At 39.3% G+C, this 23,252-nt stretch overlaps 1 protein-coding gene across 3 annotated transcripts in view; it reads left to right on the forward strand.

Moving 5' to 3' along the window:
- plxnb2b (plexin b2b) overlaps nucleotides 1-23,252 on the forward strand; it is a 151,956-nt gene that overhangs the window by 93,971 nt on the left and 34,733 nt on the right. For 2 of the 3 annotated variants that reach the window (XM_077210130.1, XM_077210131.1), the window contains exons 3-8: nucleotides 13,673-14,772; nucleotides 15,889-16,077; nucleotides 20,967-21,092; nucleotides 21,634-21,734; nucleotides 22,289-22,415; nucleotides 23,021-23,177. In XM_077210130.1, the coding sequence (XP_077066245.1) occupies nucleotides 13,675-14,772; nucleotides 15,889-16,077; nucleotides 20,967-21,092; nucleotides 21,634-21,734; nucleotides 22,289-22,415; nucleotides 23,021-23,177 (1,798 nt within the window). In that variant the 5' untranslated portion in view covers nucleotides 13,673-13,674. Of the gene's footprint in view, nucleotides 1-2,865; nucleotides 2,993-13,672; nucleotides 14,773-15,888; nucleotides 16,078-20,966; nucleotides 21,093-21,633; nucleotides 21,735-22,288; nucleotides 22,416-23,020; nucleotides 23,178-23,252 lie in introns of those variants that run through there. The other variant, XM_077210132.1, reaches the window with a different exon arrangement.

The raw sequence follows: 23,252 nt of genomic DNA on the forward strand, positions 1-23,252 counted from the left end.
TATCTATCTGTCTGTCTGTCTGTCTCTCTGTCTCTATCTATCTGTCTGTCTGTCTATCTATCTGTCTATCTATCTATCTATCTATCTGTCTGTCTGTCTATCTATCTGTCTGTCTGTCTGTCTCTCTGTCTCTATCTATCTGTCTGTCTATCTATCTATCTGTCTGTCTGTCTCTCTGTCTCGATCTATCTATCTATCTGTCTATCTGTCTATCTATCTGTCTATCTGTCTATCTATCTATCTATCTATCTGTATATGTCTATCTATCTATCTATCTGTTCGTCTGTCTGTCTGTCTATCTCTGTCTATCTCTGTCTGTCTCTCTATCTATCTATCTATCTATCTATCTATCTATCTATCTATCTATCTATCTATCTATCTATCTATCTATCTATCTATCTATCTATCTGTCTATCTATCTATCTATCTGTATATGTCTATCTATCTATCTATCTATCTATCTATCTATCTATCTATCTGTATATGTCTATCTATCTATCTATCTGTTCGTCTGTCTGTCTGTCTATCTCTGTCTATCTCTGTCTGTCTCTCTATCTATCTATCTATCTATCTATCTATCTATCTATCTATCTATCTATCTATCTATCTATCTGTCTATCTGTCTATCTATCTATCTATCTGTATATGTCTATCTATCTATCTATCTGTTCGTCTGTCTGTCTGTCTATCTCTGTCTATCTCTGTCTATCTCTGTCTATCTCTGTCTATCTCTGTCTGTCTCTCTATCTATCTATCTATCTATCTATCTATCTATCTATCTATCTATCTATCTATCTATCTATCTATCTATCTATCTATCTATCTATCTATCTATCTATCTATCTATCTATCTATTAAAACAATATTTTTTTAAATGAACACAATATTATCCCAAAGACGTGTCAGAGGCCCGTTCCTATCAAGAATGATAACTATTATGATAACTATATTAGTGTTTACACCAGCGGACGATATTGTTCTGTTCTGCGCGCTGCAGTTTTGTTGTCTGTCGTTTTAAATGCTCGAACTCTTTAAATCAGGCTTGATTCTGGCTGTCAGTGTTTTTATCGTTCATTAGCTAGGAAAAGTCATTCTGAACGTGATTCCAACGATATCATTTATCTGTGCCGTTATCGTTATAGTTGTAGTTTGGACTAACATTCACGAAGTTGAAACACTCACAATACACTTAAAATACTGAACACTCTTCTTAGTTGAATCCTGGTAGTTTAAATTCAAACGCCTCAGAAATTTCCTGGCCTCTCTCTCTCTCTTTGTGTGTGTGTGTGTCTCAGTGCTGGTTAAGGGCTCTCATTAGTGCGTAGAGACCAGAGGGATTTGCTGAGTTCGGGTGGCTCTGTAATGCAGAACCATCACAGCCTGATAATTGTGTTTGTATTGCAGTTACCCAGCGGCTCTTTGACTGACAGCTCAGGAGCGCTGAGTGTTTTGTGCTTTCGGAGACTCCAAAATCTGAACCACTAAACGTGCATAAAACACACTACAACAGCTCTACACCTCGAAATTATATTTTTTTTATGGAAAAGACACAGATACTGATTAAAGAAAAACATGTTTTGCATCATGCTCAGCATACAAATGCAAATCCCCCTGCTATTATTATTATTTTTAAAGTGGAACGTCCCTGGTAAAATCGGTGAATGTTTGATATGTTATTGTGGCATGTAATTGTTCTAAACACACACAGACTCATGGTGCTCGTGTCCCAGCAGAGCAGCGTTGTGTATCACTGTCAGTGACCTGCAAAGCTTTTATTGGCTTTATTTATTTAGCAGCCAGCGGGAGGAGAATCTGATTTCTCCTGCTCTCGTCGTGTTGACATTCTGCCTGAAGATGCTGATGGCCAATTCAAAGCGCACAAGTGTTACAGACACGCTCTGATGTTCAGAAGAGTCTACAAACACACACACACACACACACACACATTCAGGGCTCAGTCACTTCTTGTCTCTGACCTTTGACCCTGATTTCACAAGGCAAACAATAGCGCTTGCTCTTTCTCTCTCTCTCTCTCTCTCTCTCTCTCTCTCTCTCTCTCTCTCTCTCTCTCTCTCTCTCTCTCTCTCTCTCTCTCCTCCTGCTGTATTTGGAATGGAATAGTGTGTACTGTGTTCGGTCACTCTCTGTGCTGCCTACAGTATGCAATATGCAATGAAAATTGTGTAATTGTCATCATAATAATCATGTGTTAACAGTTATACAGTATAAGTGGCATTGAATTTTAATTTTGTCATGTAAAATAAGTTATTTTGCACACACACACATGGTTCTTATATATTCATTTTTCTGTTCTTATAGATGTATCATTATTGTCTTTTATGCATTTTATTATTTGTATTTTATTATTTCATATATATATATATATATATATATATATATATATATATATATATATATATGTGTGTGTGTGTATATATTGCCTTTTTCAGACTGGGAAATTACTATTATTTCATTATTTTTATTGTTTTATTATTTCATTTATTTTAAAAGTAAATGTAATTATTTATTTTTTCACATTTTTTATTTAAAACTTTCATTTTCTCATGTCTCTAATTTTTTTCAGACTGGGAAATTACCTGTGTTGTGTTGTGTTGTGTTGTGTTGTGTTGTGTTGTGTTGTGTTGTGTTGTGTTCTGTTGTGTTGTGTTCTGTTGTGTTGTGTTCTGTTGTGTTGTGTGTGTGCTTTTGCCTTTATTCAACCTGTAAAATTACCATCATCCATTCATTCTTTTATTAGCCATTATTCAGACTACATTTATTATTATTATTTTTAATTTTTTTAATTTTTTCTTTTTTCTTTTGACTTTATTCAGACATAATAACCGTCTTACTATTATCCCCATCAATAAATCAGTCTAAAAGGCCAAGAATGAATGCAACTTCTCTGTGAAATGGAGCCGTGGTAGAAGATTCAAGCTTCATGCTTCAACCGACGTAATGGATGCAGAGCTACTTCATTAGAGACAATAAGGTGTGTAATAGATTCACTGTGGCATCACAACAGTTCGAAGGGTGTGACTGAAAAATGAGGGGAAATGAAATGAGGAATCAGAGGGAGAGAGAAAGGCACAGAGGGAGAGGATGGACGGATAATCGAATGGGATTGGTGGAGAATTTCTCTCCACCGTTCCATTTTTAATCTTGTTTGGCCTGGGCCAGCTGTGTCCGCCGTCCACACACAATCTCTGCGTTCCCAGCGGACACTCGCCTCCGCCAGAAGGTGCAAAGAGGACCAGTAAATGCTGGATCCAATCCTGACATGCAGACGTGTGTGTGTGTGTGTGTGTTTGTGGGAACAGCTGGCAGCAGCGTTGAGAGGAACAATAACCCATCAGATGAGCCCAAATGTGTACGGGCACAGCGCTCACACAGCAGAGGTGCGCTCTAGTCCTCAGGCCAGACTGTTAATGGCTCTCAGCGCTGGCCCGGCCGCCATGGCCAACCGCTTGCGCGCTTCATCAAATGAAAATAAATGAAGAGCTGGTCGGGATAATCACTCATATGGAAATTCAATGGAGAGTGTGACAGGAACTTCACTGAGCACTTTCAGACCTGTTCAGCTCACAGGAGTGCTGAGGACCGCATCCAGCCCCATCATTTCATTTAGTTATTGTGTTCTTCATTTTCTCTTGAAAAGAATTGTGGTTCATTCTGTCTTTCTCTTTGTAAAACCACCGTGGAATCATGCCTGTTGGCTTTGAAGCTAACATCTGAATGTTAATGTGTAATCCTAAATGTTAACAACGAGCATTGTCATCAATCGTTCTCTGGGAAAATGGAAAAAAAAACCAAATCAAATAAAATATTAATTATTTATCTAGTTCTATACTGTCTAAAACTGTCTGACTAAAATCCCCTTGTTTTAAACCCTAACTAGCATTTGCATACATTTATATCAAATTTCACTTTTGTCATTTTTTGTTTAGACAGAAAGTTACCATTATTTCAGTATATTTTTTGAAGATCATTATTATTTTATTTATTTATTAGATAAACCATTATTTATAAACCTTCAAACTTTAAACTTTTAAGTCTTATTCCAACTTTCTTATCTGGCTTTCTCAAGCCAACTTCAAAGTTTGTCTTGACAAACTTATTGATCTAATTATTATTATTATTAGTTTATGTAATATAATTTTTTATATATTTCTTTTTTTCAGACTTAAATTAATAATTAAAAAATTAAAGTGTTTTATTTTTTTTTTTTTTAGTTAGTTAGTTGTTTATTAATTGCTTTTGCCTTTAATCAATTACCAATATACTTTTCTTTCTTTTTTTTGGTAGTATTATGGAGTAAATTTGGTATTAACCTGGTATTTACCATTATATCATTGTTGTTATTATTATTATTATTATTATTATTGTTGTTGTCTTTTACCTTTTTTCAGACCAGAAAAATACCATTATATCATTGTTGTGTTTTTATGTATTTATTATTATTATTATTTGGGGGTTGGGGAGATTACTGTGAATCAGACTGTGAAATTATCATACATTTTTATCATTTGTAGTTTTTTTTATTATTATCTTTATTTTAAGTTTTTTGCCTTCATTCAGATTATGTTGGTGCATGTTTACTACCCATCAGTCTACAGCTAAAAATGATCCATCTTTTATTAACACACAAGTCCTGTTCAGACCTCTAATAACTTCTAATAACATTCTGTTTTCGAGTCCGCGCACACTTTCTGCTTGAGACGTGGTTTCGTGTTTATTTGACAGCTTGAACCCGACGGTGTCCTGTAATCTTCAGTGGCGCAGGTGAAAGACACGTGTAGACTTGCCTTGAAGGCTTGCGAGATCTAACAAGGCCGTTTTTCCTGCAGAGGCCTGTTTGGTAATGCAGAGCCGAGCTGAAGGGGTTTTGTTCCTTCGCCTGACTGAGGAGAAAACGGGATTATCTCTCTCAGGCAATAATAAACCTACGCTAATGAGTCGTCTTTTCTCTCTCTCTGTCTCTCTCCTGGAGGTAAACCCCTCTGTTCTTCAGTACAGTTATAATTTAACACTCCTGGCTCTCCGCTTGGATTCCTCCAGATGTTTTTTTGCTTCATTAGTGCATTAGTTGTTTCGTTATTATTTATTAACGCGTTTTGAGAGCATGTTTGCTCTGGGCTAATTCGGTATCTGTCGTCAGGTAAATTCAAAGGAGTTTATCCGGCGGGCCTCGATGTCCTGATGGAGTGGGCCGCAGTGGTGCTGAGCCGGTTGGTGTTGAGCCCTGCTGCGCCAGTATTGCGTGATGTCGAGCCGCAACACTTTGATCCTGCGCAAATTTCAGGATTAGCAGGCAGATTAACAGCGCGTGTGATGGATGAAAGAGTCCGCCGCACGGGGACAGGAGACCGGATCCACACGCGATGACCTATAACCGCACATCTGAGGGAATTTGTATGGCAACAGACGGTTTTTGGGGCTGGATGTGAGCGATTTGCATGCATAAGCAAATGAATCTTTGAAGCTACATGCCGTACAATGAGAGAGACCGAGCAGGAATTCGGTCACCCTAATCAGAGTATAAAGACTCTGCCTCTCGAAGTTTTGTGTCAGGGAAAAGTTTCCCTCTACATGTTTTAATAAAAAGGTTTTTGTCTTTCATCGTGCTTAAACAAGGGAGCGCAGAGCCTTTTATTTTTCCGCCCTTCAGCCAAGAAACTGCTTTGCCCCAGTTATCAGCTGTTCGTTTGCAGTGTCTTTCATAAGACCTGTGTGCACTTTAGTCAGTGGGAATTTATGTTGTGTCCTGTGTCCTTCAATCATGAATTTACTTCTACAACAAAACACTAAGTATCAAAAATCAGCTTTTACTTGATAAAACAACTAATTTATTTGCTTGACCTTAGATGGTTAAGCATGGATGAAAAAGCATTGTCATCAGTAGCCGCGTTTCCACTGTCGAGCCAGGTCCGGGCCAGGGCTAACAGCGGGCCGAGCAGAGCCGAGGCAGTGGCCTCAGGCCTTAAGCACCGGGCTTGTGTTTCCACTGCCGGGCCAGTAGCCCCGCAACGCTGCCCTAAACCCCGCCCCAACACGCCTTTCTGGATCAAACGTCATATAACCCAACCCATTTCAGCGGGTATTATGTATTTATTTACTTTTTAAGTTAGGAAGATAGCATGTATATTAACTCACCGGCCGTGGCTGCAATAGTGTCCGACTTGTCTCGCGAGTCGCCACTAACAGAGGGACAGTGACCCAGCACACCGTCCATCAAGTCAAACCATGGAAAGTTTCTTCTCTGAGCTCTGCTTTGTCCATTGTGTGTTTTAATAGCCTTGTACAATACTGCGCCCGCAACTTTTTTATTTTTTCCCTAACTTGAAGCGTTGCTCGCTGAATGCTTAGCTTAGAAAATTCAGCAACGATGTATTTTATAACGTCCTCGTTTCTTCACACGCCGTCAAATTGACGTTGTACCCTTTCTTCTGCCCAAATGCTCAGAAGAGCTTTGGTATCTTCGACAGACCAATACAGGCGATTCTCCATTTCTAGCAGCAATTATTTTGCGCGATATAAAAAAGTGAAATGTGCATCTTGACGGCTTTGCCGCAGACAATAACTTTCCCTAACACCGATAAAATCCGCCTTTTACCTTGCCCACGCCTCTAGCCCGAGCTGGCCCGCTTTGGCCCAAGGTATTCGACGGGCCAGAAATCCTGGCCGTTGGCCCTGAGTAAGCCCCGATCAAGCCCCGGAAGTGACAGTGGAAACGCGACTGGCCCTGGGACGCCATTGCACGGCTCGGTCCTGGCACGGCAGTGGAAACGCGGCTAGTGAAAACTTGTCTTGTCTTGCTAGTTCTGGGGGGTTTCCAGGGTGTTCTACAGTGTGGTCTGGGTCATCACTATGGTGATGCTAGGATGTTATATGGGGATTCTATAGTGTTCTGTGTGGTTGCTAGGGTGTTCTCTGGGATTTATATGGTGTTCTATGTTGTGTCTATGTTTGCTAGGTGTTTTAGGTCAATACTAGGGTGTTGCTAGGATGTTATTGGGGGGGGGGGGGGTCGTCTATGGTGTTCTGAGTGGTTGCTTGGGTGTTCTCTGGGATTTCTATGGTGTTCTATGTGGTGTTTATGATTGCTGGGTGTTCCGGGTCATCACTAGGGTGTTGCTAGGATGTTATAGGGGGGTTCTATGGTGTTCTGAGTGGTTGCTAGGGTGTTCTCTGGGATTTATGTAGTGTTCTGTTTTTTGTCTATGATTGCTAAGTGTTCTAGGTCATCACTAGGGTGTTGGTAAGATATTATGGGGGTTTCTAAGGAGTTATGTGGTTTCTAGGGTGTTCTGTGAGCTTACCAGTGTGTATTATTGGGTTTCCAGGGTGTTCTATGTGGTTCACACCATGTTCTAAGGGGTTTCTAAGCATGAATGAAATAAGCATTGTTATGAGTGAAAAACATTAGTCTTGTATCTTGTATTAGTCTAGGGAGTTCTGGTTGGCTGTTAGGGTGCTCTAGGGGGTTTCCAATGTGTTCTAGATGATTGCTAGGGTGTTTTGAGTCATCACTAGATTGTTGGTTGGATGTTATAGGGGGGATTCTATTGCATTCTATGTGGTGTCTAAAATGGGGGGGTTCTAGAGTGTTCTGAATGGTTGCTACTGTTCTATGGAGTTAACATGGTGTTTTTGAATGATGAATGAGGGGGGTTTCTAGGGTGTTCTATGTGGATGCTAGGGTGTTCAAACGAGTGTCTAACACTTTTGTGGTTTCTAGTGTGTTCTGTGTGGTTACTAATGTTTTCTAGGGGGCTACTAGGGTGCTCTGCATGGTTTATATGGTGTTCTAAGGGGTGTTCATTTGGGGGTTTCTAGTGTGTTCTTTGTGGTTGCTAATTCGTTCTGGGGGGTTTCTAGGTTTTTTATGTGGTTTCTATAGTATTCTGTGGGGTTTCTCGGGCTTTCTGTGGTTTCTAGGGTGTTCTGTGAGGTTGCCAGTGTGTATTATTGGTTTTCTAGGATGTTCTATGTAGTTTATATGTTGTTTTTCTATAGGTTTCTGCTGTGTTTTGTGGTTTCTTGTGTGTGTGTGCTTTGTGGTTGTTAAGGTGTTGTAGGGGTTAGAACAAAACTCTGGTAAAATGAAAGATTGCGTCGTCGCATCAAGTCTGGTTAGGACAGACTCAGAGTGTACATTTTTTTTTTTTACGTTTTATTGTCCAACAAGTGGAAATTGGAGTCTGATTGCTTGTAAAAATTAACTTCTCCTAAACAAACTGCATGGCTTGAGCTATCATTCATGTTCATAGAGCACACCTTAAGTATGGGCAATAGTAGTAAAAGTGTTTGCCCTTGCAAGCGCTACTAATTGACCTTTTCTTGCTTAACCATGAACTTCAACACCCCAACAAATAGGATCTGAATTCTGCGTTTTGTCATTTGCGTTAATTGAGACAGACGGCTAAGTTTTCTCCAAGGCTACTCTCCGCACTGACGACCATAACAGAATTAATGGACCCAGGCCAGTGCGTCTTGACCTTCTGTCCTGCATTACGAACACACATGTCAGGGTAATTGGATCCCTGAAGATATATGTGTGATTCTTAAGCGAAGTCTCTGTCGCTGATCTATACGTCCACGTCCCATTTCCTTTGTGTCCATGAGCTCAGTATTGAGTTAGAGCTGCTGAAATGTCCTTTCAGGTCTAGCGCTGTCAGTAAATGCTGTCATTTGTCTTCCTAGATTAGAGGTTAAATATTATATGATTCCTTTCAAGCACCTGCAGGCAGATGCATTGAGATGCTCTTTGCTCCTATAGTGCTCCTAAAACCAATCCCATAGTAAATTTCTGAGCAAAAATTTGATTGCTCATAGATTGCTCTTTCACAGCTCAGGAAAGTTCTCAGGAAAGGAGAGATATAATTTCAACATCAACTTTGTTTAGATGTTTCTCCTCAAAATCCTCGAACATGCACAAAACAATTGTTGACAGAGAAGATGTGTAGGACGGCTCAGATAATTTGGTTTTGGGAGACTTTTAGACATGTTTGAGTTTATATTGAGCTGACTTTTGATTGGGAAACTCAAATCCGTGTCTAAAGAAGTTATTGATCTCGTCTAAAACTTTAGAAGATACTCATGGGATTTTTTAGGGTATTTTTCTCTTGGAAATAATCAGAATCAGGAGATTGGGAAACTCAAATCAGTGTCTAAAGAAGTTATTGATCTTGTCTAAAACTTTAGAAGATACTCATGGGATTTTGTAGGGTATTTTTCTCTTGGAAATAATCAGAATCAGGAGATTTTATCAAAATCCATTTGCGCTCATTCGTGATATTTTTCTTCTTCTACAGTGTCAGTCACACTTTTGGACACAATGGTAAAATAGTCTTGATTATCTCTACATTTAATCTTTTAACTTTCTGAGACAAACAGTTGAGAGGTTGGAGATCATATTTGTTATTTTTCTCTTCTACAGAGTCAGGCACTCTTCAAACAGAAGCAAAAGTCTCAATTTGCCCTCAATTTAATCTGTTTGTCATCTAGAAGAAACAATTGAGATATTACAGAGATGTCTTTTCTTTACAAACAGGGTCATTCATGCATTCATACAGAAGCAAAAATCTCCATTTGCTTTCCATTTAGCCTCATTGGTGATTTTTCTCTCCTATAGGGTCAGTCGCACTTTCAAACCAAGCAAAAGTCTCAAGTTTCAGTCCATTTAATCTCTTTGCTGTTTAGCTGAAACAATGGAGACATTAAAAAAAGTGTGTTACTCTTCCCTATAGGATCAATCACGCTTTCACATTCAAAAGTCTCTTTTACTGTCTTGGAGAAACAATTAATTGATTAATTGACGATCAATCAATTAATCGATTAAAAACGATTAATTGAGACATTGCAGAGATCTCATTGGTGATTTATTGGTGATTGGTCACTTTTTGGCATCCATCTACACCTGAGTTCCACCTAAACTAGTTCTGAAACAAATCATACAAGAGCAAAAACATCCTCAGGACAAAGTAAAAGAATAACAAACCACTTCCCATAAAGAGAGCAAATAACGCAAAGCAATTTAAGCCACCATTCCAAATTAAAAAGAATTGTTTAAGGGTATGAACTAAAAAGGGCAAATACATTTACGTGAAGAAATGGAATTTGTAATAAATGAGCTTCATGATCAGCAGGGAGAAGGGAAAAAAGATGAAAACTGCCAATAGAAGGGCAGGAGTTTTTATGTAAATGAATGTGAGAGCTGAAATTAACTCAACCCTCAGGGCGAGTGCGTTATCACTTTGCAGCGTCGATGGAACTCCAGGGAATGGCAGGTTAACATCATAAAACAGCCACCCAGGTTTGAGCTTCGTTAGGCTTTTTAATCTGAAGAATGTTTTTCCAAAGAGGTGAATGAGCCGAGAGATTGAGCACCCTGGTCAAGCCAACCTGTAGTGACCTTCACCAACTGTTGTAGCCATAATGTGTTTGTGCCTTAACTTTGTGCACACTGTTAATGACTATTTTGCTGGTTGCTAGGATGTTCTGAGAGGTTGCTATGATGTTCTAGGGAGTTTCTATGATGTTCTGGGTGATTTCTAGGGTGTTCTAGGTTAAGGTTAGGATGTTTTAGTAGGGTTTCGGGGTATTCTGGGTAGGGTTGGGCGGTATTTCGGTAATATCGTATACCGCGGGGTCTTAAAATAGCAACGGTATCAGTTTCAATACCGTCATTACCTGCACTTATATATAATATATAAATATAATTTATTCATTGCCTAAACATGCTTATGTAGTTGTCATCAAGTGACAGTGTGGATGAGAAAGAGAGAGAGAGAGAGAGAAGGGAGAGGCGGTAAATACTGACGAGGCAATTTATAAATTTTGCAATAAAAAAGGTGACCGCGAGAGATGGAAACACCTCTAACCTAATGTCGCATCTCTGAAACAACCACCCACTCACTGCTGCGAGGATGCATTTTGCCCCGAGTTCATTAAATAAGCGCATTAATTTATATTTGTTAAAATATTATAATGTTGTTTTTTTTACGTTGATAATGAAAACTGAACAGCACAAGTAAGATGGGATGCATCGGGAGTCAGACATTGAACACTTACAGTGTTTCCCCTAGAAATTTTTCCAGCAGCGGTGCTGTTATGTGCCCGAGGTTGTTACCAAGCCGCGTGTGGCGGGGTCCAGGGGCATGCACCCTGGAAGATTTTTTTTTTAAAATAACCCCTTAAACCATGACTTCTGGCAAGTTTTGTGGATAGAAATGGACATTTTGAGAAAAACAAATATGACATACCATCAACTGATTCAAGGCATGATTATTGCAGCACGTACCTTGAACTGCAGTCACAAACAGAAACCTTCATTTTATAATTTTAGACAGGATTGTTCATGTTTTCTTTTGTGTTCATTTTCAGCTTGAAAAAGATTATTTACAATTTATTGAAAATTTTATCTTAATGGGAAAGGCCACACCCAATCTGTGAGCACTTAATTTTTCTGGGCTTTTTATAGAAGATCTCTAAGGCTCTTTGGTAATTGAATGATATTGTGGGGTATTTTTTGTTTTTGCAAGAAGTCTTATGCTCATCTAGCCTGCATTTATTTAATCAAAATACAGAAAAAACAGTAGCCTAATATAGTGAAATATTATTACATGATGTTCTTTTTAACTTTTTATTAATCAAAGAATCTTAAAAAAAAAAAAGAGCATCACGTATCATCATATTAGAATGATTTCTGAAGGACACCAACAAGTTTAGTAGACTCATCTGAAAAATTAAATATGATTTAACGTTAACTATCAGGACTATGAGCAGTAGGTGATACTTCCTCGTCATCATGGAGAGCGCAGTTCGTACCGCTTTCTCCTTTCCACAAGCGCTTGCTCTCCCGTGGCGTCTGTGGTTGCTATGCAACCATGAACAGAGGCGCGCTTGAAAAAACGAGCGCGCCGGCCGCATTTGAAATAATGAATTTGCACGCGCAAAAAACGTGCTATGTGAACGGACCCTTATGGCAACGTGACATTAGTCTAATCGAAAATATTTCCATATGTGGCTCTTTCCTCCTTGTTAACAACGTGATTCAGAGCCACCGCATGCAGCGCCGCCAGTCGCCATGACAGTGTTTTTAGGTGTGTAAGTGAATGAAGTGAATGTCGTGATATTGCTGATCATGGAAAGATTTTGCAGCGGCGCTGAAAATCCAGCGGCGACGCTGCGCCGCTGCTGAATACATTGTAGGGGAAACACTGACTTAATTAAGTTTCATTTTGTAAAAGGGCTTTCTTTAAAGTGAATTTCGTTTTGTATAAATTGTATCTTAATTTTAATAATTCTTTTATCAAATTGCCTGGATTTAATAAATAAGAATCAAATATAGCAGACAACATAATCATGACATGATCGTGCGCTGGCACGCCACGGTCATTTGCATTGAAATCTCATCATTAATTAACCGAAACTCAGTGTATGTCTCACAGACATGACACGTGTCACCGGATTTACAAATGCACTTCATGCTTGTTGCTTGTTAATTTAATTTAAATTAATTAATAAAATGAATACAATTGTCATAATTTAAATAATTAAATATTATTAAGTGTCCCATTTTTGCTCACTTATAAATAGTATTTATATCTACCACCCCCTCAGCACCTGGGTTAAAAAATTATTTGGCGCCACCATAATATAACGGCCCACGTATTAAAAATATTCAAGTGTAAATAGGGCTCAGGCTCATAATTACATTTAATGCCGAAAGCCGGGATCAGACACAACGTGCACGGGTTGGCCTTGATTTTTGTTTTGTTTTTGTTTTTTTGCCCGATCTGGTATTCAGTTTCTCAACAGTGTAGGCACAAGCCAACAGTTTGGTGATGCTGTCTGAGCCTTATGTCATAATTTTTAATTAGTCACGGTAAAATAGGGAGGAGGTTTGACGGTATCAAAATTTGGATACCGCCCAAGCCTAATTCTGGGTGGTTTCTAGGCTCCTACAGTGTATGAACAATTATACTATTGCTGTCTAACTTAGCAAACAATACTAATTAATTATTTCCCTGCCATTGATGAAATATTCTGTATTTTATAAGACAAGGTTTATCCACCATTGACGCCATTTTCTGGCTTTCCGTTTTTTCACTGTTATATAGTAGGGGGTGCTATTACGCATCTTCTTGAAAGATGTGTTTTATATTTAATTTTATAATTAACAATATTATTACAACATTATTTTCCTGTTATCTCTGTAAAGCTTTTTGGAACAATCTGTATTGTAAAAAGCGCTATATAAATAAAGGTGTCTTGACTTGACTTGAAAGAGTACTGAATCTCCGGATCAAAACACAGGCAAAAAATGTGCAGAAACAAGTGATAAAGCGTTGTAGTCTTTGAAAAAATAATTCTCAGCTTTATGTTCAAAATGTTGCTTTTTTATTAAACTTTTATTCAAGTATTGATAAAAAAGAATGCATGAAACTAGAATAAAATGGGGTATAAAAGCAGAGGCACTGTTCTTTCTTTTGATATATTGCATGTTCAGATATTCATACAACGAAATATTCTGGGGGCCATTACATTTTTGTCAAAATTATCAAAAACGCTGGTGGGGAAAGATTTGACATTTTATACTCACTCACACCCCAACATCTTAACTTTGCATTTTGTCATTTATCCTAATTCAAACTCTTTCTTTTTACAGCAATGGCCACCTGGTTACCAGCGGTCCTATTGGTGCTACAAGTAACCGCTGCATCCTCCGAAAAGCCCATACTCGAGTTTTCCACGGACACGCCAATCAATAACGTGGCACGGGACTCCCAGACCGGGCGTGTTTACCTCGGTGCGGTCAATGCTATTTATCAATTGGACTCTTCATTGAACATTGAGGCCAGATCTGAAACGGGGCCCAAGAAAGATGCGAGGGGTTGCACACCTCCAGTGTCTACTTGCCAAGACCTGAAAGACACCAACAACACCAATAAACTGTTGCTGGTTCATTCGGCTAACGGATCGCTGATAGTCTGTGGGAGTTTACACCGAGGAATCTGCTCTCTGCTCAACCTCACCAACGTCAAAGAGCAGATTTACTACAGCGACAGCAAAGGGGAGCGGACTTATGCTGCCAGCACCGAAGAGCACGTTTCGGTGGTGGGCGTCATGGCCACGTTAGAATTGGATGACAAACCATTCAACGTCTTTTTGGTCGGGAAGGGCTACGGAAGCATGGACAGCTCAAAACTCATCAGCACCAGAATCGTGCAGAACTATCGCGACTGGGTCGTGTTCGAGAGCATCATTGAAGCGTCTACGGTCCAGGCAGTTCCCTTCGTGCCCAAGTACCTGCACGACTTCCGCTTTGCCTTCAAAAATGACAACTTTGTCTATTTCCTCTTTTCGCGTACTCTCGGTGGAACAGACAACAAAAACTTTACTTTCATTTCACGCCTCTGCGAGAATGACAATCACTACTATTCGTACACAGAGCTTCAGCTTAGTTGCGGCCAGAAGAATCGCTACAATAAAGTCCAGGCCGCTTATTTGACCGAGCCGGGGAAAGAGCTGGCCCAGGCCATGTCTGATGGGAATATCAGGGAATGGGATAAAGTCCTGTTTGTGGTGGCTAGCTCAGAGGAAGGGGCTACTGAATCAGCTCTGTGTATGTACCCCCTTAAGAACATCAACCAGAAACTGTTGGCCATCGTTACCGCTTGCTACACAAACAACGGCAAGATTGACGACAGATTAGTTGTGGAGAGTCCCTACACATCCAGTAAAGACGAACCATGTGTCAAACACGATGTAAGTAGCAGCTTTTCTTAACATCAATGACACAAATGCCTGTTTTAAAGCTGAAAAGTTATTTGTGTCATGACACAACTCTCTCACTAAGAGATAGGCTCTGATAGGTAATGAATATAGCAATGTTAAGGTATTTGGTCTTGAATAGATCTGCTACGCTGCTGCTGCAGGGCAAGTACAGAGACTTGCTACTGCCAATACATTCACAAACATTGCTGTGAGCATGTAAGACATGCAGCTGCTGCACATGTAACATACATGAAATAACACCCGTAGCAGATCTACACAGGTGGAGCTGGGGAAGGTGGAGGGTTTCTGAAAGTGTGCTGCAGACTGCTATTCGGCAACACTATCGGTATTTGTTTGAATGTTGAGCCCCAGCTTATTGGCTGCTGATAGGTATTTCTTTGCACTTTAACAAATTACAATGTTAAGCTTTTTTAGTAGACCCAACAGTGTATGTATTATGAGCCTTTACCAAATATTTAAATCTCCTTTAATGGTTTTTAAAAGGACATGAAATGTCCGAAGTTAATTCTTTATCATTCTGTTTCGACATCTGTCATTTATTTGGAAATAAAGGAAAATGGAAATTTTCCCTCAAACATATGAATGAAAATAGATTGTGTTTTGCTTTATATTTGATAAGTTTTGCTTGCTAACTTGTATAATATATCAAACACATTAGTGTAATAAACTAATATGTAACTTGCTTATCTGTTTTTTTTTTTGTTACACTTTCTTTTTATATGCTTTCTTTTGAAAGAACCCACATTTTTTGAATGATTTCACCGCTCCTTATGTCCTGAAATTATCCCGGTGAAAATGGTGTTTTAGAAAACTGCTTCTACTTTTGTGCTTAACATACAGCACCCGAAGAGTAGAGATGTACAAAATGTGCTCTTTTTCAACCTGTTTTACTTCTGTGATGTAGTGAAAGAAAATACAAGAAAACATTTAGACATTGTAAAAAAATATCTTGGACTCAGAGCAAATCATATTTTGATGAAAAAAAAACAAGACCGTAAGTGCAGGAACATATATTTAAAAAGTACATTTAGTACATTTCATGTTTATTTAAGTGTCTGTTTCCCTTTATTCTTTGTTATCTTGCAGAAAGACATAGTGAACCAGTATAAGTGCGGAGCTGATTTTCTTCCATCTCCGTTGGCCAGTCGGCAGGAGTTTGCCTTGAAGGCCAATCCAGTCTTCATCAGACAGAACCTGCTGACCGCAGTGGCTGTGGCTGTCGAGAACGATCACACCATTGCTTTTCTGGGCCACAATGCTGGTGAGGTGATCAAGGTGAGGAAAGTTCTGTTAAATTCAGGAAACTACATAAAGTACACAAGGTGCTGAAATAGTCATCTGAGGTGCTATAACCCATATAGTTGAGCTCTTGATGTTCATTTGTTATGTAAAAATAACAATGCAAAATGACTTTTGAATGTGAACTATAAACTATTAATTTAAAGGGATAGTTCACCCAAGAATGAACATTTACTCACCCTGATGTCATTCTGAACCTGTATGGCTTTATTTTCTGTGGAAGACAAATGATTAATGTTCCTGTTCAGTTATTTTCAATATAATGAAAGTAAATGAGGCCTGCTGCTGCCAAGCTTTAGAATGACAAAAAGTCATCATAAAACTATCAATCAATCAGTCTGTGTTTATTTTTAGACCACATTTAAACACAATCAAGGTTGACCAAAGTGCTTTACAATGAATACAAGATTCACAATGAATTTAAGAAATCTAAACAAATTAAAAATCTGATTCAGTTCTTGTAATTGACCAAATGCAGCAGCTCACGTAAGGAGAATGTTATTAGTAAATGAAAAAAAAAATGAAAAAAAAACTTTGTATGACTTCAGAAAACTTGAAATAAGGTGCAAAAGTCATGTTTGCTTTTTATGACACTTTAGTGTTTTTGAAGCTCAAAAGATCTTGTTGTTCTTCTAGAAGAGCTGTTGTTCAGCTGAAGTCAGTTCAGTGATTCAGTTTCGTTCTAAAGATCATCAATTATTAAATTAATTTCATATATAAAGCAGTTCTGCAAAAAATTTCATCATCCGTTCATCAGTTTAATTCTCATACAACAGCGTCAGTAGATTCAGATCAATAATGTTGAATATTAAATGCCTCAGTCCTCATTAATTATAATTGCACAGTAAATAGCACGAGAAGTACTTGAGGACTAGTAAATGACACAATGAGGACGAGTAAATGACACGAGAACAACATTATTATGAGTAAATGACACAATGAGGACGAGTACCTGATGACGAGTAAATGACACGAGAACATGATTACGAGTAAATGACACAAGGACGAGTACTTGATGACGGGTAAATGACACGAGAACAACATGATTACCAGTAAATGACACGATGAGTACATGAGGACGAGTAAATGAAACAAAGAGGAAGAGTAAATGAGGATGAGTAAATGACACAAGAACAACATGAGGACGAGTAAATAACACAATGAGGACGAGTAAATAACACAATGAGGACGAGTACATGAGGACGAGTAAATGACACCGTGAGGACGAGTAAATGACACCGTGAGGACGAGTAAATGAAACAAAGAGGACAAGTAAATGACACAAGAACATCATGAGGATGAATAAATGACACGAGAACAAAATGAGGATGAGTAAATGACACAATGAGGACGAGTACATGAGGACGAGTAAATGACAAAAGAACAACATGAGGATGAGTTTATGAGGGCGAATAAATGACACAACGAGGACGAGTAAATGACACGAGAACAACATGATTATTAGTAAATGACACAAGGACGAGTACTTGATGACGAGTAAATGACATGAGAACATGAATACATAAATAGGTTAGTGATAGGATGAAATTGGAAACCGGAAGAGGGTCTATGAGAAGAACAATCAGAATTTCATTTTCACATTTCATTGAATTGAATACTTGCATTTGTAATGGGAACAATTCTTGAAGTTGTTGAAAATTGAAGTCGTTGATGGTTCCGGCAGTGTCAAGTGGAAGTTGGTTGAGCGTTCTCTTTCTCCAGGAACGCATGCCTGGTTTGGTCAAGGCCTGGGACTCTGTTGAGGCCACGCCGAGCACCCAGGAGAAGTGAGGAAGTCGGAAGGATGGGTGATTGGAGTCGTTGCTGGTTGGAGTCTTTGTTCCAAAACTCTTGAGATTGTCCTTGGTTCTTTGTGAGAGAGTCATCTCTCTCCTGTCTGAGCCCATATCTGGTTGGATCGAGGCCTGCTGGGCCCTGGGGCCCCCGTGGAGGGGGAGGGGGTTCCCCAGAATCACCAGAACAGTGTTGCGGCTGGATGAAAGAACTAAGAGAGGGAGGTCACATGTGGACTGTCTCTAATAAGGCCTGGAAAAGATCCTCCCCTAAGGGTTGAACTCGACCAATCAGAAAGGTGACATGTCTGAGAGGGAAAGTGGCTCTTAGTTGATTTACGGATCTTTGTCCCTAGCATGATTATACCTTCATTAATTCTCAGATAGCTATAACACATCCACACTGCATTCTAGAAGAAGGTGATGTACATCAAAGTGTGAGTCATTAAATGAGGATTAATTAGGTAGGAGGCATGATACAGGTGAGGTTACATTGATCGTTAGTTGGTTGTATACCAGGATACATACCATAATATATACCTAATAGTACACGAGACAGTAAACCATTTACACCGTTTCTTTCACAGTTTTATGCATGTTCATTTATAGATCAGTTAGTCTATGATTAATGCAGCAAAGTCTGTTTTAAAGAGGGTTTCTGTTTCATAGTCTCTCTCTTGAGTATGTGGCCACATTCCTCGGAGGTCGTAAAATCTCCTTATCATGCCCTGTAACATGACACTGTTTCTGCCCTTGTGTTTGTTCATTTGGGCTGTGTGAGGAGTTTCATAAACCTTTGTATATAATGAATAATTAGTATGTGTCTGATTGGTCCATACCCTACAATGAGGATGAGTAAATAACACAAGAACAACATGAGGACGAGTAAATGACACGAGAACAACATGAGGACGAGTAAATGATACAATGAGGACGAGTACATGAGGACGAGTAAATGACACAAGAACAACATGAGGACGAGTAAATGACACGAGAACAACATGAGGACGAGTAAATGACACAATGAGGACGAGTACATGAGGACGAGTAAATGACACCATGAGGACGAGTACATGAGTATGAGTAAATGACACAATGAGGATGAGTAGATGAGGATGAGTAAATGACACAAGAACATCATGAGGACGAGTAAATGAAACATAGAGGACGAGTACACGAGGACGAGTAAATGACACCGTGAGGACGAGTAAATGAAACATAGAGGTTGAGTACATGAGGATGAGTAAATGACACCGTGAGGACGAGTAAATGAAACATAGAGGACGAGTACATGAGGACGAGTAAATGACACCGTGAGGACGAGTAAATGAAACATAGAGGACGAGTACATGAGGACGAGTAAATGACACCGTGAGGACGAGTAAATGAAACATAGAGGACGAGACATGAGGATGAGTAAATGACACCGTGAGGACGAGTAAATGAAACATAGAGGACGAGTACATGAGGATGAGTAAATGACACCGTGAGGACGAGTAAATGAAACATAGAGGACGAGTACATGAGGACGAGTAAATGACAATGTGAGGACGAGTAAATGAAACATAGAGGTTGAGTACATGAGGATGAGTAAATGAGACCGTGAGGACGAGTAAATGAAACATAGAGGACGAGTACATGAGGACGAGTAAATGACACCGTGAGGACGAGTAAATGAAACATAGAGGACGAGTAAATGACACCGTGAGGACGAGTAAATGAAACAATGAGGATGAGTAGATGAGGACGAGTAAATGACACGAGAACAACATGAGGAAGAGTAAATGACATGAGAACAAAATGAGGACGAGTAAATGACACGAGAACAACATGAGGACGAGTAAATGACACAAGAACATCATGAGGACGAGTAAATGACACAATGAGGACGAGTAGATGAGGATGAGTAAATGACACAATGAGGATGAGTAGATGAGGATGAGTAAATGACACAAGAACATCATGAGGATGAGTAAATGACACAAGAACATAATGAGGATGAGTAAGTGGCGCAATGAGGACGAGTAAATGACACGAGAACAACATGAGGATGAGTAAATGACAAGAGAACAACATGAGGATGAGTAAATGACACAATGAGGATGAGTAGATGAGGATGAGTAAATGACACAAGAACATCATGAGGATGAGTAAATGACACAAGAACATCATGAGGATGAGTAAATGGCGCAATGAGGACGAGTAAATGACACGAGAACAACATGAGGATGAGTAAATGACACGAGAACAACATGAGGACGAGTAAATGACACAATGAGGACGAGTAGATGAGGATGAGTAAATGACATGAGAATATGAGGATGACTAAATGACCCAATACTCATTTTTTGGTGAACTAACCCTTTAAACTAACTTTTCCACAATGTAAAAATAACCAAAAATTGACAGTTCGTAGGAGGACGTGGAACCAAGAGTAGAATGTTAGGCATTGTTAAAGAAATGTTGAGGAAACGAACATCTCTGGAAATTTGAGACAACCAATTAGCGAACCGCTACAAGCAGCTCGCTACCTGATGTCACACACCTGAATTAGCAGGCGTGTCACAAAGCTGGAGTTTAGGCTTTGGCAGGTGAGGGAATTGGTGGGTGAACATGGCGAATCTCTGACAGAGGGATGAAAGTGAAAAAGATATCACTGACGAAACCCCTCGCTACCGCAGACACAACTAAACCCTGTTAGACGTTATATTAGAAATAATGAACAGCTCGCTCAACTTGAATCCAATTCTTACACTCAAATAAAAAGAGTGTTAGAGTGTTAAATCAGCTTTGTTAGAGCTGATTATTTGCAGGACAGACAGGTGAAATTGAGCGATAGATGGATAAAAACTAGTCCGGATGCAGGTTTTTGTGAGTTCCCTGTGAATGGAGCTGTGGTTTTATGGTCATTATGTGGCTTGTAGGCTGTTAGTTGAGGGTTGACATGTTGTCAGGTGTGGCTCAGGTGCGCTGAGGGGGGTTTGTGTGGTCTGTAAATATGACAGATGTGTTCTTTCCTGTGCTCAACTTAATCGTGGGTTTCTCTGTGTCTATTGTTCTCTCTTTACCCAGGTACATTTGTCAAGCCACCCAGAGGCGTACAACCCCGGTCCGGGCTACAAAACCAGCGGCTATGTAAATAAGAACCTTTTCTTTGACAAAACCAAGGCGCACTTGTACATCACCACTGAGAAAAAGGTACGAGGCTGGAGTCATTTATCACAGACGGTGTGCTCAGTTGTAGCTCTTTGATTATCACCGCCTCAACCTCAGGAAACACATGATTGCACCTATTTGAGTGCCTTTTATTGTTACCAAAATATACATGATAATTGTTTTTAATGCAATTTGAAGGCATTTGTATAGTGTACGCCTTGCTGAGTCTGACCATACAGTGATGTAATTGCAGTGTTTATGAGGCGGTGATGTATTGAAATCTTTCATGCTTTCTTATTTGTTGTTTTCTCTGTAATTTTCTGCAATTTATTCAGCTTGAACTACTTCACATTAAGGCTTTGGCTAGATCCGTTAATTTCAGTATAAACTTCATACTTTTCAAGAAACTATCTTACTTTTTATGGTTTTAACAGTTTCTCTGTGACTTTTTAAAACAGTGATGGCATCATTATAATTTGCTTACTGAATTGTGATTGGTTTTGCATTGCATTCTTAGATGCTGATTGGTCAGTACAGCATTCCAGCTTTATTCAAATAATTTTATGATTTTGTGGTTATGCAGATCACGAAGGTGCCCGTACAGGCCTGCTATCTGAAGACCGACTGCCAGACCTGCATCACTCAGAGAGATCCATACTGTGGCTGGTGTGTCCTGGAGGGAAGGTACCTACGTTTTGTTTTACATTTTTAAAACAGTGCTTATGTCTTTGGCATCCTGGTGCTCATATGGAAGATAAAGGTTTGAATCCAGCAATGGGTTCCTATTCCTCCATCTCTCACTGTTTTCCTGTCAATTCCCATTGTACTTGCCAAATAGTGTGTGTGTGTGTGTGTGTGTGTGTGTGTGTGTGTGTGTGTGTGTGTGTGTGTGTGTGTGTGTGTGTGTGTGTGTGTGTGTGTGTGTGTGTGTGTGTGTGTGTGTGTGTGTAGATAGATAGATAGATAGATAGATAGATAGATAGATAGATAGATAGATAGATAGATAGATAGATAGATAGATAGATAGATAGATAGATAGATAGATAGATAGATAGATGGATGGATGGATGGATGGATGGATGATAGATAGAAACGCAAAAATAAAAAAAATGCTTATATTTAATGATTGCGAAATTATTTGTAAAGACAATCATGTTTTCCCTGAAGTGTTGTATTATAATATGGTTGTATTTAATTGCACGAGAAGCTTTTGTTTTAATGCGTTATTGATTGTGTAGATGCACCAGGCGATCGGAGTGCAGTCGTGCGGAGGAAAAGAACGGGTGGCTGTGGAGTCCAAGCCAACAATGTGTGAAAATCATCTCTTTCCACCCGCCAAATCTCAGCTGCTTGAAATCCCAGCAGGTACTATCCTGAGTGTCGCGGACACAATTACCAGAGTCTTATTTTTAAACCAGACTGCTCAGCACTGATTATGAGAAAAGCTGAGCATGACTCCCACACAATGAGGCCATATTGGTGAACAGACGGTGAAAACACAATGGCCGCTGATGGCACGTTTAGAATTCTGTTCTAAAGGTGCTGCTGTTGTATTTTGCACTTCATTGCAATACTTTCTCTGATTATGGCCTGTGTGTATTAACTGGACCATTCCAGCTGTTTTATTGAGAGAAATGTTTAGAAGTTATTTGTAAAAGAAAATTCTTATGGAATGGCGAGAATTATTCAAATAAAGTGAGGAAATTTTATCTTATGAAGCCATAGCCTAGAAGTTCCACCTGCACACATTGAGCTTCTTTCTAAAACACGAGAAGAGCTAAATTTTCCTCATAAATCCATAATTTTTTAATCGGATTGCATGGAACAAACCTAACCAGTCATCTCCTTATAATATGTATAAATTAAAATGGCAAAATAAGGAAATGCTATGTATTGATTTCAAAGATTTAAATGAAGTATTGTTTTGCTTATTTCTCTCATGAGTTCAAAGTTTGTCAAATGTCCCTCAGGTTGAGATAAACGTCCGATCGCTGCCGATCCTCAGAGACTCCGACCGGATTCACTGTGTCTTTGGCTCTCATCACAGCGCCGGCAGGATGGTGGACGGCAGAATCAGTTGCCGTTTACCTGAACAGTCTCTTATACCCTCGACACCTGCACACCAAGGTACGTCACTCGTCACAACACATGAAATCTGAACGGCCTTTAAAATGTTTATTTTAGTATGTTATTCTATAAATA

Source organism: Siphateles boraxobius, unplaced genomic scaffold (genome assembly GCF_051911475.1).
Source record: "Siphateles boraxobius isolate OS27281-9 unplaced genomic scaffold, OSU_SipBor_1 65, whole genome shotgun sequence".
Lineage (NCBI taxonomy): Eukaryota > Metazoa > Chordata > Actinopteri > Cypriniformes > Leuciscidae > Siphateles > Siphateles boraxobius.